A 17,853-nucleotide genomic window follows, 5' to 3' on the forward strand; every position below is an offset into this window, starting at 1 on the left:
TGCCCCTCTCTCCCCCAAGGAAAAACTCTTCCTCAGATCACCTCATCATAAACCCCTGCCCTCTGAACTGGGACACATCCCTGACCCGGAGAAACGTCTCCCACCACCCATCCAATTCGTTTCCGCCAGCCTTCACTGAACCGTCCCAGGGAACGCCCTGCTGAACCCTTAGCACTCTCCCCAGTCCAGCTGAGTTGTGGCTGACAAAATGCTAAACAGAACCTCCCCTGTTTGTTCACGGTGGGCCCTCTCTCCTCTGCGAGACTGCTTCCCAACAACCACCCACCCCAAACGTGTTTTCTCTCTCCTTCTCTCTCCTCTTCCCCCATCCCCCACCCTCCCACATGCCCTCTCGCTGCTGCCAGGGTTCCTGGAATTGTACACGAGGTCGGTCAATCCAGTGCCAGAGAAAGGATGGAATAGCCCGCAGTACCCAGCAAGAAATCCTCTCCCCCTCCCCACAGACACCCGGCTCCATCTCTGAGCTGGGTACAAACCACCCTCCCTCAGTCCAGTCCCCAACTTGTTCAAAACCCCATCCACTCCCCCCCCCCACCTGGGGCAGACAGTCCGGCCGGGACTCGAAGATGACTAGGAGGACTCCAATGGGCACAGTGACCTGCTCCAGCTCCAGCCCATTGGCCACCCGCGTCCTGCGGAGGACCCGGCCCACGCTGTCCTGCGCCGAGCCCGCGATCTGCCGCAGCCCGATGGCCAGGCTGGTCAACTTGGCCATGGTGAGGGAGAGTCGCTTCAGCAGGGGCTGAGAAAGGCAGCCTGAAACAAGAAGAGGGGTTACGTCACCTCCAGAGCACGGAACACCCGCTGCCAGAGCCACCGCATCGCCCACCCACACAACACGTGGACACACGCAGATGCTGGAACATAGCCCTCAGCCAGATGAGAGATGCACCCTCCATCCCCACTCACTCCAGGCCCTCCCCACCTACGACACCTCGTCCCTACTCTCCCGCCACCACATATCACCCACTCTCCCTAACCCCACCAACTCCCAACGCCAGTCCCAGGCTGAACACACCACCCAGACACACAGACCTCCAGATCGCACCGCCCCACACACAGACCGCAGAACACGCAGGAAACGCTGTTTGTGGAAATCACTGCCTGTACGCGGGGAGGGCACAGAACAAAGCGAATGCACGGACCGAACGTGTTACTCGCGCGCAGCCCTGACCTGCAGCCACAGCCGCCTCGGTGTCTCTCCGGTTTGCGCTCAGGATTTCCTCGCGATGGTCCGTCAGCAGGTCGGCCAGCCGGTGGATGACGTCGGCTCTCTGCACCGAAGAGACTCTGTCAGATGAGGAACTCTTCCCACCCCACTCCACCCATCCTGCCCAACCTGAGCTCACCCTTTCCCCACCAACACCCAACGTCAGTCCCAGGAGCTCTCGGGTGGGCAGAGGGTGAGGGTCAGTGGGGGTGGAGGGGAGTTCGTGACACAATTGTCTGTGTAATGGACTCCCAGTACTGACATTCAGCATCACAGATGGTGCCAACGCCACCCGCGCACCCCCAGTGATGGACCCACCTGTTGGGGCTGTAAGGAGGCTAAGAGCCGGCCATCAGCTCGGGCCATCTCCGCTTGCTGCTCCACCGTTGGACCTGGAGGGGCAGGGTGTGCAGTTTATTACCGGACCCCACATGCCCAGGCACTACCCCATCCCAAACCCCCACCCACAACACTTAGCCCCAACCCCTTCACATCCTCCCTCCCCACTCCTCCACTTGCCCTCTAGTCCCACCATCCACCCTCCCCCACCCCCACCCAAACCCACCTGCAGGCTTGACCTCGGAGAAGAAAGTTCCGACTTTTTTCCCCTCGACAATGTCCGTGATCACGTGACCAGTCACCTTTGGGTGGGTCCCGCTGGCGATCACCACCGAGGTGCCTCCCTGGAGGGCCCAGAGGGCAGCCTTCACCTGTAACCAAATGGGACAAACATACAGTGCGTGGTGTACTATTCCCTCCAAGTTGCATGGGTGCGCAGCTGTGCAGTAACTGAAATGCTCCCTCCCACATAGCCTTCGTTGCCACGCAGCTGGAATTTTCTTTTATACGCTAATATAATTGTGAAATACCCTGTAATTATGTGTTAATGAATACAATCAATAAATTTTCTAAACATTAAATGTACAGCTTTTACTTTGAAACATTTTAGAGCTTCAAAGTATCTACACCGTCAGTGTTTCAAGTTACAACACCATTACAAATTGTAACAATAAACACAGAATGGAAGTCAGTAACTCATTGTTAATAAACCGCTGACCTGCTGTCTAGTCAAACATTTCACTTTTGCCATTGTATTGGTCAGTTGTTTTGACTGCCTGACACTCCCCACTCACTCGGGACCCCCCACCCGGGCCGCTCACTCCAGGCAGAGTTGCATCTCTCCACAGCAGTGCCTGGGGGCCAAGAGAATTCCAGGAACAGCGCCAAGGATATCCCAATGGGAATCTCTGTGTCCCAGTGACCCATTGCACAGGAATACTGTGGGATAGGCTATAGGGAGCCGACGCATGGAGTTCAGAAAACATACAGGAGATTATTGGTGAGGAATGAAGAGGCAGGGAACCTCTGGAGAAGCCAGACTCTCCAGGGAAGACCATCAGCTGGGGGCAGAAATGGCCAACCTAGGAGATCACATTAACTCAGGGTTATGGACGGGTACAGCATAGAATCAGGCCCTTCAGCCCACTGTGTCTATGCTGAATCGTGCTGAGCTTGACTAATCTCACTTGCCTCAATAATTCCACATCTCTCTGAGCTCTACTCATTCAGGTACCTGTTCAGGCATCTCTTCAATGTTGTTACTGTTCCTGCCTCCACCACCTCATCCAGCTCATTCCAAATGCCAACTACTCTTGTGTGGAAAAATTTACCCCTCAGATCCCCTTTGAACCTCCTCCTCCTCACCTTAAACCTACGCTCTCTAGTTTTACTCATCCCTACCCTGGGAAACACATTCTGACTATCTACCCTGCCTGTGCCTCTAATACACCTGCGTCACCCCTCAGCCTCCTTTGTTTCAGAGAAACATACCCAGCCTATCCAACCTCCCTATGACTGAAGTCCTCCAAGCCAGGAAACATTTCTGAACTCTCTCTAGTCCAGCCTAATCAGGGTGTCCCAGTACTGTGGTGATCTGAACTGCTAACAATACCTCAACTATGGTCTCACCAACGTCTTGCACAGATGCTACGTGATGTCTTAACTCCCAGATTTGTTGCCTTGACCAATGAAGGCTAGCACAGAAGCAGGCTCTTTGGCCCATCTAGTTTGGGCCCAACTATTAATCTGCCTAGAGTACCAAACACCTTCTTCACCAACCACCCAGTCACCACTTCCACAGAACTGTGCATTTGAACCACATGGTCTCTCTTGTACAATGCTCCCCGGGACCCTGACAGTCACGGCGAGCACCTTGCCCAGGATCATTTCCCAAAATACATTGCCTCACATTAATCAGAGTTAAATTCCCTCTGCCATTCCCTTGGCCACTTTCACAGTTGCTAATCGTCTACTTGGAACATTCAGGAGGGAGCAGAGAGCCTGGTGAACTGGGAATGGAACAAGGGAGATGGATAGAATGGAGGTGGGATCTGCTGGAGCCTCAGGAGGCTCCACATCTTCCTCTGATTGGGCTGACTTCCTCCAAAACAGACTCGTTGGGGGAGAGGGGGTGGTGGGTTGTGGCACACAATACCAGGACAATGTGGTGTGGGAAGAGTAGGGGAAACCCTGGAACATCTCCACAGATTTAGCTGTTCAGTTAAATCTGGATGCTTGGGGAGCTGGTGGTGGAGGAGAGGAAGCAGGCTGGGACACGGGTCCCTCACACAGAGGTCCACCCGCTGGATCCCGGCTCCAGATCAGTCTTGGCGCCCCTTCCCCACCTTGGCCTCCATGCCTCCGAGCCCCACTCTGGACTTGGTCCCGAAGGTGACAGTCTGCTGGTCTCCTGGGTAGAAAGTGTCGATCAGCTTCGCGTCGTCCAGCCCCGGTGGACAGTCGTAAAGGCCTAAAAAACAGCAGTAGAAACCAGAGGCCAGTCAGCCCCACCTACCAGTCCTAGACCACCGCCCACCCTTTGCTACAGAAACACAGTCAGCACCCGTACTGACCACCTGCACACCCATCCCCGAGGCATCATCACAATCAGTAACTCCAATCACCACCAATATCTCTGTACACGTCACTCACACACAACATCTCCATGTCTACGATATTGACAGTCATTATCTACACATTATACCCTCACTGGTAACAACATCTGCTCTTCACTGATCATTAACACATGTCAACCTTAAGACTGCATACCCCCGGTCTACTCTCTGTAAATCTCTAACGTTATGCATAACTTCACCGTTGCTGGACTATCACAGGGAGAGAAGATAGGACACCTGATTGAGTGCTGCTGGAATGACAACCTCTTGCTTATCAGCAGACTTCTTGAAGGGGAAGAGTGTGAGCGTGTACAGTCTCCATTGCGGGAAAGCAGCAATGCAGTCAGCACCTTTAAATTCCTGGGTGTTAACAGATTGGACAACCTGTCCTGGGCTGCAATCACAAGAAAGTTGTGCCAACTTGTCCCCGAACACTATCAAACTTCTCCAGGTGTACTGTCCTGCTGTGCTGCATCACTGTCTGGTTTCGATCACAAAACGTGCAGGAGTTTAATCTGCAGACTCAGCCCAATACATCCCTCCCCACCGTCAGTGGTACCTATAGGAGGCACTGCCTCAAGAAAACAACATTCATCTTGAAAGGTCCCCACCACCTGGGCAATGCCGTCCTCTCACAGCTACCATTGGAAGCCTGAAGCCACACCCCACCAGGTTCAAGAACAGCCACTTCCCTTCAACCATCAACCATTCAGTTCAAGAACCAACGGGCATAATCCAATCACCATCTCAGTACAGCAACACCATGACCACTTTCCACTACAATGGACTTCTTTTGTCGTAATTGTGCTCTCTCATACTATAAATGTGTATCATCTACGTTTTTCTTGTCTGATGCTCTGAGCTTATGCTGCTACAAGTGAAGTTTTCATTGCACCTGTACAGACATGTAGTGGTGCAGATGATAATAAATTTTTCCCCTCACACACACTCACAAAGGCCCACACTCGGACACTGCACGGACTCGAGAGGGAGGCTGCTACTCACCCTCGACGTCGGATAGAACGATGAGCAGTTCGGCCCTCATCTCCACGGCGAGACGGGCCGCCAGGCTGTCGTTATCCTTGATACTGATCATTTGCTGGGAGATAAAAAAACAAACCTCAGAGTGAGGGGTGACTTTTGCCGAGTGACCTCCAGACAAGCACAGTGACACACATACACAAACAAACGTGTGCACACCCACAGGTGCATACAGACAGTCCTGTGACAAAAGGTTTTGCCTCGCCCTGAACTCCTTACCCCCCCTCCAACCCTCTATTTCACCTCCTCCTCACCCAAATTCCTTCCTCCTCCCAAACCCTCTATTTTGCCCCCTTCCTGAGCCCTCTTCCCCCCGAACCCTCCGTTTCGCCCCCGCCAGAACCCTGCCCCCTCCCGCATCCAGCTCTTCCCCAGCCCTGCGGTGAGGTCCGACAGTACTGGCAACGGGGGACGCCCACCCTGAGGGAGACCCCCCCCCCCGCACCCCCCTGTGCAGCTGCCCAAGACCCCCGGTCCCTGCCTTACCCCCTGCAAGTCACTGTTGGGCTCCGGTGGGGGTACGACGGCGTCGTTGGTGTTGACAATGGGGACGATGTTCATTCGGAGCAGCTCGTGCAGGGTGCTGTTCAGGTTCCGACGCTTCTGCTCATCCTGAAAATCCAGCTCCGTCACCAGGATCTGGGGGTGAGGTGGGAGGTCACTGACTGAGCATGGCCCGTGGGGAGACACAGAGAGCAACCCTCAAGGAGGCATTCGCCAGGGCTGAGGGGCAGTCACGTACGGAGGGTTCACACCCCGACAGGGAGGTGACCGCGAGGGGCAGAGTGTGACGGGCAGGGCAGAGGGGCGAGAAGTTTGCCGCACGAGGAGAGGCACGGAGAGATATCGGGACCGAGCGCGCGAGGGGGGGCAAGGGTGGAGGGGCTAGTGATGAGGAGCACAGGGAGATGGGACACATGGGGGAGACGTCTGTCCTGAGTCCACGGGGAGCAGGAAGTAACTGACCTGTGCAGCACAGATGCTGTACTGTGTAAACATTGCTTCGTACAGAGCCATCAGCCCGCTCTGACCCGCTGCCGCACAGGCGCGCGCTTCCAGCACGGGTACTGTCTGCAACAGTCAGAGGCAACATTTCACACACCAGAAACAACCAGCTATCATCCCCTGGTCACTATCGATATGCTCACGCCCGTACCAATCCCTCTCCTCTCTCCCTCAGTACCCCACGCCTCTACCTCCCTCCCTCCCACATCCACAGCCGTCCCAACCCTCCCCTCCCCTCCCCGCCGGCCGGCACGCACCATGTCCTTCAGCTGGTTCTGACCAGAGTGCAGGGCCTGCCGCACGCTCTGGGACAGCAGGATCTCGTGGCGCAGACGCTGCTTTCCAAAGGCCACCGCCCCACTGGTGACGATCAGCATCTCCCGGCCCTGGTTCTGCAGCACCGACACCTGGGGAACACGCACGGGCGTCACACGTGCACACCGAGATCGCCACTCGTAATGCAGTCAATGCCGCGCGATACAGTCACACAGGCACGCACGACACGCAGGTGTAACATGAGGAACACAAACATATCAGGGGAGGGGGAATGAGTTGGTAGGGACAGTTTGGGAGCAGATACCTGGGGGGTAAGACAACAGGTGACAAGTGAGAGGGTTCAAAGTAATGCTGAGAGTGAAAGGCAGAAGTAGGGAACTTCAAACGACAAAAACCTCAGAAGACTCGATCAGTAGAAAGTTCATGGCAGAAGCAGACAACTGAACAATACAGAGTGTGCTGCAGAGAGAAGTCAGGAGAATCCACAAACATGAGCTTATCCGGAATGAGTGGGCAGCCAAGAAGAGAGTGGGTCCCCTGGGGGACTACAGGGGTGGTCTGTGTGCAGAGCTAGGGGATGTGGTGAGGGGCTAAAGGTACACTTCTCATCTGTATTCACCAAGGAGAAGGGCGTGGGGAATGGCCAGTTCACAGAGGGACTCATGGATAACTCGGTGTGAAGAAGGAGGCGTTAGCTATCACGGAAGATACAAAGGTTGATAAAACCCCAGGGCTGGATGAGATCTACCTCAGGAACTTATGGGAAATAAGGGACAGAGAAACTTTCATCTTCATCACCCACAGGTGAGCTTCCACAAGACTGGAGTTTATTTCAGAAAGGAAGTGGGGATACAGCAGGTATCTGCAGACTGATGAACCCCATGATACCGGTAGGGAAAAGACTGAACAAAATCCTAAGGGGCAGGATTATCTCCATTTGGAAAGGCAAGGACTGATCATTAAGACCATAAGAACAGAATTTGGCCCATCAATTCTGATCCACCATTCCATCATCACTGATTTAATATCTCATTCTCCTGCCTTCTCCCTGTAACCTTTCGTGCCCTGACCAATCAGAAACCTATTAAACTCCGTTTTGAATATACCCAATGACTTGGCCTCCACAGCCATCTATGGCAATGAATTCCACAGATTCACCACCCTCTGGCGAAAGAAATTCCCTCATCACTGTTCTAAAGGGGCATCCTTCTATCCTGTCACACACGAAATGCTGGAGGAACTCCGCAGGCTAGTTAACCAGTCGACGTTTCAGGCCCAGATCCTTCCTGAAATTGATGAGGGGGTCCCCTGTCCCACTAAACCGAGTGAGATTTTTGAAAAGGTAACTAAGACGAGCAATGAAGGCAGGGAGGTAGAGCTGCACATAGACCGGATGGAAAGTTGGTTGCAGCATGGCAGACGGAACTTAATGTGAGCAAGTGCGAGAATATACATTTTGACAAGTCAAATAAGGGCAGGACAGGTACAGTAAATGGCAGGATGCTCCATTTAACTGATGTGTTAGACAGACATTTAAACAGGCCAGATAGAAGAGCACAGGTCGACTGTAGGCAGATGGATCCTATGTCGAAGGACAAAAAGCTCTGCATGCACATAGTGGAGAGAGGGAGAGATGTAGGGGAATGATAGGGACTGGGCTTGTAAGGAGAGACTGGACAGACCAAGAATCTTTTCTCTGGAGTGGCATTATGGAGGTCTATAGAATCACGAAGTTCAGATTTAAGGTGGGTAGTCAGTATTTTTCCCAGAGCAGGGAAGTCTAAATCTAGAAGGCACAGGTATAAGGTTGGAGAGGAAAGGTTTCAAAGGAACCCGAGGGCAATGTGTTTTTTTCAAACTCAGAGAGTGGTGGGTGTGTGGATCGAGCTGCCGGGGGATGGTAGAGGCAGGTACAATTATAATGTTTGGGGACACTGGGACATGTATATGAATAGGGAAGGTTTAGAGGGATATGGACCAAACACAGGTAAATGGGACAGGCTCAGGGAACAATTTGGCCAGCACAGATATGCTGGGCTGAAGGGCATGCTTCCATATCATATAACTCTGTGACAGTGAGAACCATTCCAGACCCATGATCTTCCCCCCATCCCCATCACTCCCTGCAGCTTTAGATATCAGGGTCCGTGCTTGTGTGTGAGAGAGAGATCACCCTTGCCCCCATCCCCCCCCACCCGTCATTCGGTGACAGACATCTCTATACCTGCTCCACGATGGAGGCCAAGCGGCCAAGGGCCAGGCCGCACTCGTCGCCGCGGGTAACCACAGCACTGCCCAGCTTCACCACGATGCGTCGGGCCTGCCTCAGGTCGGTTCGGTGGGCGAACGGCTTGTCTGGGGCTCGGCCGGGGAACGGCAGGCTGCTCCAGTACCGGCAAAACCCGCGCACCCATCCGGAAACCGGGAGACCTGCAGGGAGCAGAGTGTGGCCATGACCCAGGGTTAGGGAGGGGGGCATTCACCAGGCAGCTCCTCCAGAACAGATTAATTCCTCACCCCCATTCCTACCCTCTCGGGGAGGTGACAGGAGTCTCAGAGGGTCCCGGTTGTTATGTTTTGTAACTCCAAAACATATAAACTATTTGAAAGAAAACAAGGAGCCTAAAATGTAACTTCATTTTTACTTTAAGCAATGGGCATATGTATAACTTGGCAGCATAATGATATATGCCTTTCACGTACCATTACCTACAGTTCTGTGCAAAAGTCGTAGGCACAAGCGAAAAAAATTCTGTAAAGTGGAGATGCTTTCAAAATTAACGAAATGAAAAGTTTCTAAAAATAAAAAAAATATACTATAAAGAGCAGTAAACAGTAAAAACCAAATCAAATCAATATTCGGTATGACCACACTTTGCCTTTAAAACCACTGTAACATCAGTTCTCTTAGGTATACTGTCATGTAGTTTTATAAGCAGCTGGGGGTCATCTTGGAGAACTTGCCACAGTTCTTCTGCAGACTTTGGCTGTCTCGCTTGCTTCTGTCTCTCCAGGTTAAACCACTCAGCCTTGATGATGTTGATATTAGGGCTATGCGGAAGCAATATCATATTAAAAAATCGAGGGTGCCTAAGGCTTTTGCACAGTTCTGTGTATCATGTACTGAATCATTCAAAAAAGAATGCTTAGTCAATTTGTTTACAATTTTACTCAGATATAACTGAAATTAAGTACACTACACTCCTTTCTGCTCAGCTATAAACTCAATTAACATATATTGTATGCCTACATACAGCAATAAACTCAATTTACATATATAGCATGCCTATATACAGCTATAAACTCAATTTACATAAATAGCATGCCTATATATTAGTTGTATTATATAGTATACACAGTGCCAACCTCACCAATGTACAGTACCAACTCTACCCTGCATACACACCCCGCCGCCTGTATACAGCAACAACCCTGCCCCTTACACAGCATAGGAAGGTGCTGGTTGGCCCAGGATCTGCAGAATCCCAGGGTCACAGTTGGACTTCACAGAGACCAGAGCAGAATAGTATCAGAGGCGATGGGATCAACCTCCCAAGCACCGACCCGTCCCAGTGCAAGGAGCTTTAAAGGGCAATGATTTGTTCAGTAATCTCTCACCCCTTACTGCAACTCAATGGCCTCCGTTATAGATCTCTCTGCCATGGGGGAAACCTATTCACCCTCTCGTCTCCAGAATCACACCATGGTGACCACGACTGTACTCAGTTCTCCGGCTGTCTCACGTGGTTATATCTACACCTCCCCTTCTGACGAAAGATGCCTCACTGGCTTCTCTCTCAATGGATGCTGCTTGACCAGCATCTTCCAGCATTCTGGGTTTTATTTCACCTCCCAACACTGTGGTTTTATTTGCTTCTCAATAGTCCAAGTTCTCCTCTAATCCCCATCCCTGGAGCCTCGGTCAGGTACACCAGGGGCACTCTGCCTCAACATTTCCACTGTTCACCGTGTGCACTCTCACCACGTTAATCTTCACAAAATCAGCACGTCACCCTCACCAGGACTCAGGTCCACCTGCTACTGCTCAGTCCTTACCAACTGATCTATCGTTCCCCACAACGTAAGAACATTCTCCTCAATCCCATCAACTTCTGTGTTGTTTGTAGACTTACTAACCAAACCTCCTGCATGTACAATGTTCATAAAAAAACAGAGATCCCTGCGGTACTTGAATGGCTTCTGCTGACAATAACGACCCTCAATCCCCACCCCTACGCCCCCCCCCCAGCACCGAACCAATTTCAGATCTACTTTAAGACGGCATGGTAGCGTAGTGGTTAGCACAGTGCTTTACAGTACCAGCAACCTGGGTTCAATTCCTGCCGTTGTTTCAGTGGAGTTTGCTATGGCCACGTGGGTTTCCATCAGCTGCTCCAGTTTCCTCCCACAGTCCACAGACGGACCAGCTGAGAGGTTAGCTGGTCATTGTAAATTGTCCTGTGATCAGGCCAGGGTTAAATCGGGGGCTGTTGGGTGGTGAAGGTCAAAGGGCCGGGAGGGCCATTTCCACACTGCATCTCAATAAATAAGCAAATTTCAAAAATTGCTGCTTTGCTCTGGACCCCGTGGCTCCAACCTTTTGGAGGCAGTTTCCCCACGTGGGACTTTGTTTACATGGGCTACACCAATCAACACACTCTGGCACTTCTTTCAGAGTCTCCTCCAATCAGAAGCCCTGGACGGACCATGAGATCCACAATCTGCTGAGGGCCAGATCAGAGGCATTCAAGTCTAGTGTCAAAGAAAGTTACAAGAGGTCCAGCTATGATCTCCAGGAAGCCATCCCATGGGCAAAGTAGTAATTCTGGACAAAACAAATCAACAAAAGATGCTTGACAGTGGTGGCAGGGCTTGAATACTATCACTTCTTATAAAGTTAAATTAAGCGACATAGGTACCAACAGGGCTTCACTTCCAGGTGAGCTCAACGCCTTCTACGCTTGCTTTGACCCCCAAAACACAGAGGAACCATCACAAAACTCCTACAGCCCCCAGTGATCCCACGATTTCAGTCTCTGAGGCCGACGTGCGAGGTACCTTCGGAAGGGTGAACCCATGAAAAGCATCTGGCCCAGACCAAGTACCTGGTCAAGACCTGTTCTGATCCACTGGCTGGAGTGTTCAATGAGATCTGAGGTACCCACTTGTTTTAAGCAGGTTTCAATTATACAGTTGCCAGAAAGAGTTTGTGAACCCTTTGCCATTGCTTGGCTTTCTGCATTAATTACTCATAAAATGTGGTCCAATCTCCTTCTAAGTCACAATAATAGATGAACACAATCTGGTGAAAAAGAACCCAAGGGTAACAGCAAAAGACCTGCAGAAATCTTGCTAAAGTCTCTGTTCATGTGTCCACTAAGACTGGTGTTCATGGAAGAACAGCACTGCCCTCCAAACAAAAAAAATTCCTGCACGTCTTAAGTTTGTAAAAGACCACCTGGATGTTCCACAACACTTCTGGGACAATGTTCCATGGACAGAGGAGACAAAAGTTGAACTTTTTGGCAGAAATGTACACTGCTGTTTGGAGGAAAAAGGGCACTGCACATCAACACCAAAATTTCATCCCAACTGTGAAGCTTGGTGGAAGAAGCATCATGGTTTGGGGCTGCTTTGCTGCCTCAAGACCCGGACAGCTTGCAATCGTCGAGGAAACAATGAATTCAAAATTGTATCGAGGCATTTTACAGGAGAATGTCAGAGTAGCAGTCCGTCACCTGAAGCTTAATAGAAGTTGGATAATGCAACAAGGCAATGATCTGAAACACAATGGCAAATCAACCACAGTATGGTTTAAAAAGACGAAAATTCATGTTTTGGAATGGCCAAGCCAGACCTTAACCCAATTGAGATGCCGCGGCATGACCTGAAGAAGGGCTGTTAATATAAGGTATCCCAGAAATATTGATGAAATGAAAAGTTTTGTATGGAGGAATGGTCTAAAATTTCTCCTCGCCCTTGTGCAAGTCTGATCAGTAGCTACAGGAAACATTTGGTGGAGGTTACTGCTGCTAAAGGAGATTCTACCCAGTCACTTAAACACAAGGGTTGACATACTTTTTCCAGCCTGGACAATCAATGATTAAACAATGTATTCAATAAGGACATGAAAAACACAATTATTTGCGCTTATTAGTTTAGGCAGATTGTGTTTGTATTATTAGTGTGACTTAGATGAAAATCAGACCACATTTTATGAGTAACTAATGCAGAAAACCAGGTAACTGCAAAGGGTTCACAAACATTTTCTTGCAACTGTACCTATGCCCAAGAAGAACGTGGTGACGTTCCTCAATATCATCCAGTAGCAATTATATCCACAATGAAGTGTTTTGAGAGACTGGCGATGAAACATTTCAACTCCTGCCTAAGAAACGACTTGGATCTGCTCCAACTTGCTAACCGGAGTAACAGGTCCATAGCAGATGCCCTCTCATTGGCTCTTCACTTAATCCTGGACAGCAAAGGTGCATACATCAGGATGCTCTTTACCAACTGCAGCACAGTATTCATACCATCATCTTCTCAGATCTAAGCAATAAGCTCCTAGACCTTTGCCTTAATACCTCCTTGTGTAATTGGATCCTCAATTTCCTCACTTGCAGAGTCCAGTCATTTTGGACTGGCAACAGCATTGCCTCAATGATCTCCATCAGCACAGGTACACCGCAAGCCTATGTGCTCAGTCCCTGCTCTACTTGCTTTGCACTTATTAATCTGCGGCTAAGCACAGCTCCAGTGCTATATTCAAGTCTGCTGATGACACCACTGCAATAGGCTGAACCAAAGGGTTGTGCTGAATCAGTGTCTAGCAGGGACACAGAAAACCTAGCTGAGTGGTGCCATAACAACCTCTTTCTGAATGTCAGCAAGACCAAGGGACTGATCATTGACTTCAGAAAAAGGAAACCAAAGATCCATGAGCCAGACCTCATTGGAGGATCAGAGATAGAGAGGGCCAGCAACTTGGAATTCCTTGGTGTTTCAAAGCACCTATGCTGGGCCCTGCAGGTAAGTGCAATTATGAAGAAAGCACAGCAGTGCCCTCTATTTCCTTCGGAGTTTGTGAAGATTCATCATGACACCTGACACTTCGACAAATTTCTATAGATGTGTAGTGGAGAATATGTTGACGGGCTGCATCACAGCCTGGTATGGAAACACCAATGCCCTTGAGTGGAAAATGCTACAAAAAATAAACAAGATACCATCGTAGGAAAGAAGCATCCATCATCACCGAATCACACAACAATTTACAATGGCCAATTAACCTAACCACTACATCTTTGGACTGTGGGAGGAAACTGGGAGATGTACAAATTCCTTATGGATGGCACTGGAAAGGAACTCTGAACTCCAACCTGAGCTGTGATAGCATTGTGCTAACCATTCAGACTCAGATGCGTTTACCACGTGCACATTGAAACATACAATGAAATTCATTGTTTGTGTTAACGACCAATGGGTGTGCTGGGGGCAGCCTGTAGGTGTCGCCAACATACTCTTCCCACAATGCTCGGCAGAACCACAGAGAACTCAGCAAGCAACAAAACAACAGCAGGTAAACAAACCCTGTTCCTCCCTCCTCCTCTCTCTCTCTCTCTCAGACAGACACACACACACACACACACACACACACACACACATGGACAGTCCTCCAACTCCAGCACAGGCCTCCAGCCATCGGGCTTCAACTTCTAGACTTCAGATGAACCTTTCGGGATCGACCCAGGGCTCCAGGCCCTAACTCCGGACGCGCCGACTGACAGCCCTGACTGTCCAGCTCACACGGACATCCAATCCCGGTCATGGTCTGACATCGGCAGATGTCCTTCACCACCCAAGTGAATCAGGATCTCTCTGGGACCAGCTGAGGCCTCTCCAACTGCATCTCCCGAACCTGCCGCTTCTGCCACCCAGCTTGGGGGGCCTGGGGGTAGGGGGGGGAGTGAGAAAGCAGGAGAGCACCAGAAGGAACAATACCACCTGCAGCTTCCCCTCCCAGCCACACAACTCCTTAAGAAGTCTTTCCTTCATCGCCTGAACTCTCTCCCCGCCAGCTCCAGAATGACTTCAGAGGAGGACAGCAGCCAACCTCACCTGCGCTTCTCCAGGATGGCCAGAGGTGCCTAACCCCTGATGCCTGGTTTTGGAGGTGAACCAGCACCGAGACATCCCCACTCTGTGGAAACCCAGTCACCCCCACAGGTCCCTGAGAGGGATTCGATCACATGTCACACATCTGTACAAGTATTTTCCTGAACCTAGTCTGTTCTTCACGCCCACAGTCCCCAGTGTGAAGTCCAGAGCTACAAATATGGCCACAGCTTAAACTGAGTTCAATGACTGAAACAACAGAGAATTTGAAAATATTGATCCACACAGCCCCACATCCGAGCTCATCACTGCCACAACCACTCCCCGCCACACCCATCCCACCCCACCCCACAGAGTACACCAATACCTCTGGCTCACATTTCATCGGCCAGTGGCCTGTCCTGGGTAACCTGGAGTAGAAAGCGGGCGCGCGGAGCACAGGGCTGAGGGTGGCTTTTCCCAGCATGGTGAGCCTCAAGCAGCACGGCGACCTACGAGAGAGCAGGAACAAAGCACTGGTCAGATCCTTCCCAGAGACACACAGGAACACTCAGCAGGTCAGTCAGCGTGCACAGGGGGAGGAACAGGAACACTCAGGTCGGTCAGCGTGCACAGGGGGAGGAACAGGAACACTCAGCAGGTCAGTCAGCGTGCACAGGGGGACACACGGGAACACTCAGCATGTCAGTCAGCGTACACAGGGGTTGGAGCAGGAACACTCAGCAAGTCAGTCAGCGTGCACAGGGGGACACACGGGAACACTCAGCAGGTCGGTCAACGTGCACAGGGTGACACATGGGAACACTCAGCAGGTCAGTTAGCGTGCACAGGGGGAGGAACAGGAACACTCAGGTCGGTCAGCGTGCACAGGGGACACACAGGAACACAGAGCAGGTCGGTCAGCGTGCACAGGGGGACACACAGGAACACTCAGCAGGTCGGTCAGCGTGCACAGGGGAACATACAGGAACACTCAGCAGGTCAGTCAGTGTGCACAGGGGGGACACATGGGAACACTGAGCAGGTCAGTCAGCGCGCACTGGGGGAGGAACAGGAAGTCAGGTCGGTCAGCATGCACAGGGGGAGGAACAGGAACACTCAGCAGGTCGGTCAGCGTGCACAGGGGGACACACGGGAACACTCAGCAGGTCGGTCAGCATGCACAGGGGGAGGAACAGGAACACTCAGCAGGTTGGTCAGCATGCACAGGGGGACACACAGGAACACAGAGCAAGTCAGTCAGTGTGCACAGGGGGACAGACGGGAACACTCAGCAGGTCAGTCAGCGTGCACAGGGGGAGGAACAGGAACAGTCAGGTCGGTCAGCATGCACAGGGGGAGGCGCAGGAACACAGCAGATCGGTCAGCATGCACAGGGGGACACACAGGAACACAGAGCAGGTCGGTCAGCGTGCACAGGGGGGCACACGGGAACACTCAGCAGGTCGGTCAGCGTGCACAGGGGGAGGAACAGGAACACTCAGCAGATCGGTCAGCATGCACAGGGGGACACACAGAGCAGGTCGGTCAGCGTGCACAGGGGGACACACGGGAACACTCAGCAGGTCGGTCAGCGTGCACAGGGGGAGGAAGAGAGCAGCCGGTTCACCGTTCATCCCGAGAACGATCTGATGCTGACAGCATTTGACGTGTGGGGCTGGTGTTTGTGTGGAGGGGGAGAGAGACTGGGTGAGTGGGAGGTCACAGACTGAGCAGGACTCCAGGTCTAGACTAGCGGGTGCTGTGGAGACGGGTCAGTGGAGCATCAGCAGCCAGAACATTGCGCCAGGAATAGCCCACCGAACTCTGGTGTCACCCCCTGCCCCCTTTAAACACACTCCGACCTGCACTGACCCACCCCCTGCTCCGCCCTATCCCCCGACTCACGCTCCGTTCCCGCTACAACGAAAATTCCCAGACTGTACCCGCGCTGCGGAGCCCGCAAGCGGGGGAAGCCGGACCCGGAAACCGAGGCTGCGGAACCTCCGCCTCTTCCTGGGCGGCCCTTTCACCGCCAGGACGCTCCCTCAGGATCAGCGCCATTCTAAACGCCCGCTGCCCTCCGGATCCGAACCCCCCCTCGAGTTACGCCCCCTGCCCCGTCAGCAGCTGATGAAATCGGTGCTGGGCTCCGGCGCCACGTGGAGCGGGTTTGTTGTAGTTTCTGGTCCTTTCGCAGTTTGCGGAATGTTTACCGGGGATCGCCCACCCCCCTTTGCCGACGGGTCTGTCCAAAAGTGGAAGGGGGTCCGGCCACCCGCGAATCTACTCCGACACCGATCCCGGACCGGGGGCTCTCATTCTCCGCCCATGCACCCGGTAATGCCCCGATTCGGGGGTCCAGTCCCGGGTTCGCGCGTCCCCTCCCCACCGTTAGTTCAGGGGCTCCCACTCGTCACCCCAGCACCCAGTGCCGGATCTCACCCCACTGGGAGAGCGGACACCCGCCGCCGGCTGACAAACCGCACTTTCCACCGGAATTCTGCAGGCGGCGCTTGCGTTTTGTTCCAGAGCAGAAACCGAACCCAACCCCCTCTACCCATTTCTGTCCAGGCGAGGTACTAACTCACCGGGAGAACGTCTGCAGAATACACAGCTGATGTCCCGGCATCAAACGTCTGCCGGAGGAACTCAGCGGGTCCGTGTGGGCGGCGACCCTACATCGGGGGAGAGAGACCCAGCCAAACGTGATGGGGGGGGGGGGGAGGTGGCGTGAGCAGTGTCTGGAGGTTCTAGTATCACCATTACCCATCAGATTCCAGCGGTGGTTGACCCTCTGTGTCGCTGCTCATCGCCCTCCAGCCCTGTCCCCACTGTTCCCCATTACAGTGGGGGGAAAGTGAGCAGTTTGGGGCCCTATATCTATGTGCTGACATTGGAGAGGGTCCAGAGGAGATTCACGAGAATGATCCGGGAATGGGAGCAACACACAACAATGCTGGAGGAACTCAGCAGGCCAGGCTGCACCTGTGGGAAAAAGTACAGTCAACGTTTTGGGCAGGACTGGAGAGAAAAAAAATGAGTAGATTTGAAAGGTTGGGCAGAGGGGATAGAGAAACACCAGGAGATGGGTGAAACCTGGAGGAGGAGGGATGAAGAAAAAAGCTGGGAAGTCCTGCCGAAGGGTTTTGGCCTGAAATGTCAACTGTACTCTTTTCCATAGATGCTGCCTGGCCTGCTGAGATCTTACAGCATTTTGTGTGTGTTGCTCAGATTTCCAGCATCTGC

The 17,853-nt window shown here is 52.3% G+C and overlaps 1 protein-coding gene across 5 annotated transcripts in view; it reads right to left on the reverse strand.

Annotated features, from left to right (window-relative positions):
* The window catches only part of aldh18a1 (aldehyde dehydrogenase 18 family, member A1), a 29,963-nt gene extending 12,686 nt beyond the window's left edge, over positions 1–17,277 (reverse strand). The window contains exons 1-12 of one of the 5 annotated variants that reach the window (XM_072239087.1): positions 17,196–17,277; positions 15,004–15,116; positions 8,732–8,937; positions 6,489–6,638; positions 6,193–6,297; positions 5,713–5,865; positions 5,191–5,284; positions 3,916–4,040; positions 1,797–1,941; positions 1,550–1,623; positions 1,196–1,295; positions 557–777 (exon numbers count right to left, since the gene is read on the reverse strand). In XM_072239087.1, the coding sequence (XP_072095188.1) occupies positions 557–777; positions 1,196–1,295; positions 1,550–1,623; positions 1,797–1,941; positions 3,916–4,040; positions 5,191–5,284; positions 5,713–5,865; positions 6,193–6,297; positions 6,489–6,638; positions 8,732–8,937; positions 15,004–15,116; positions 17,196–17,236 (1,527 nt within the window). In that variant the 5' untranslated portion in view covers positions 17,237–17,277. Of the gene's footprint in view, positions 1–556; positions 778–1,195; positions 1,296–1,549; positions 1,624–1,796; positions 1,942–3,915; positions 4,041–5,190; positions 5,285–5,712; positions 5,866–6,192; positions 6,298–6,488; positions 6,639–8,731; positions 8,938–15,003; positions 15,117–16,234; positions 16,332–16,512; positions 16,654–17,049; positions 17,069–17,195 lie in introns of those variants that run through there. The other 4 variants (XM_072239091.1, XM_072239090.1, XM_072239089.1 and 1 more) reach the window with 4 other exon arrangements.
* Positions 17,278–17,853: the final 576 nt, after the last annotated feature.

This window comes from Mobula birostris, chromosome 21 (assembly GCF_030028105.1).
Source record: "Mobula birostris isolate sMobBir1 chromosome 21, sMobBir1.hap1, whole genome shotgun sequence".
In the NCBI taxonomy this organism is placed as follows: Eukaryota; Metazoa; Chordata; class Chondrichthyes; order Myliobatiformes; family Myliobatidae; genus Mobula; species Mobula birostris.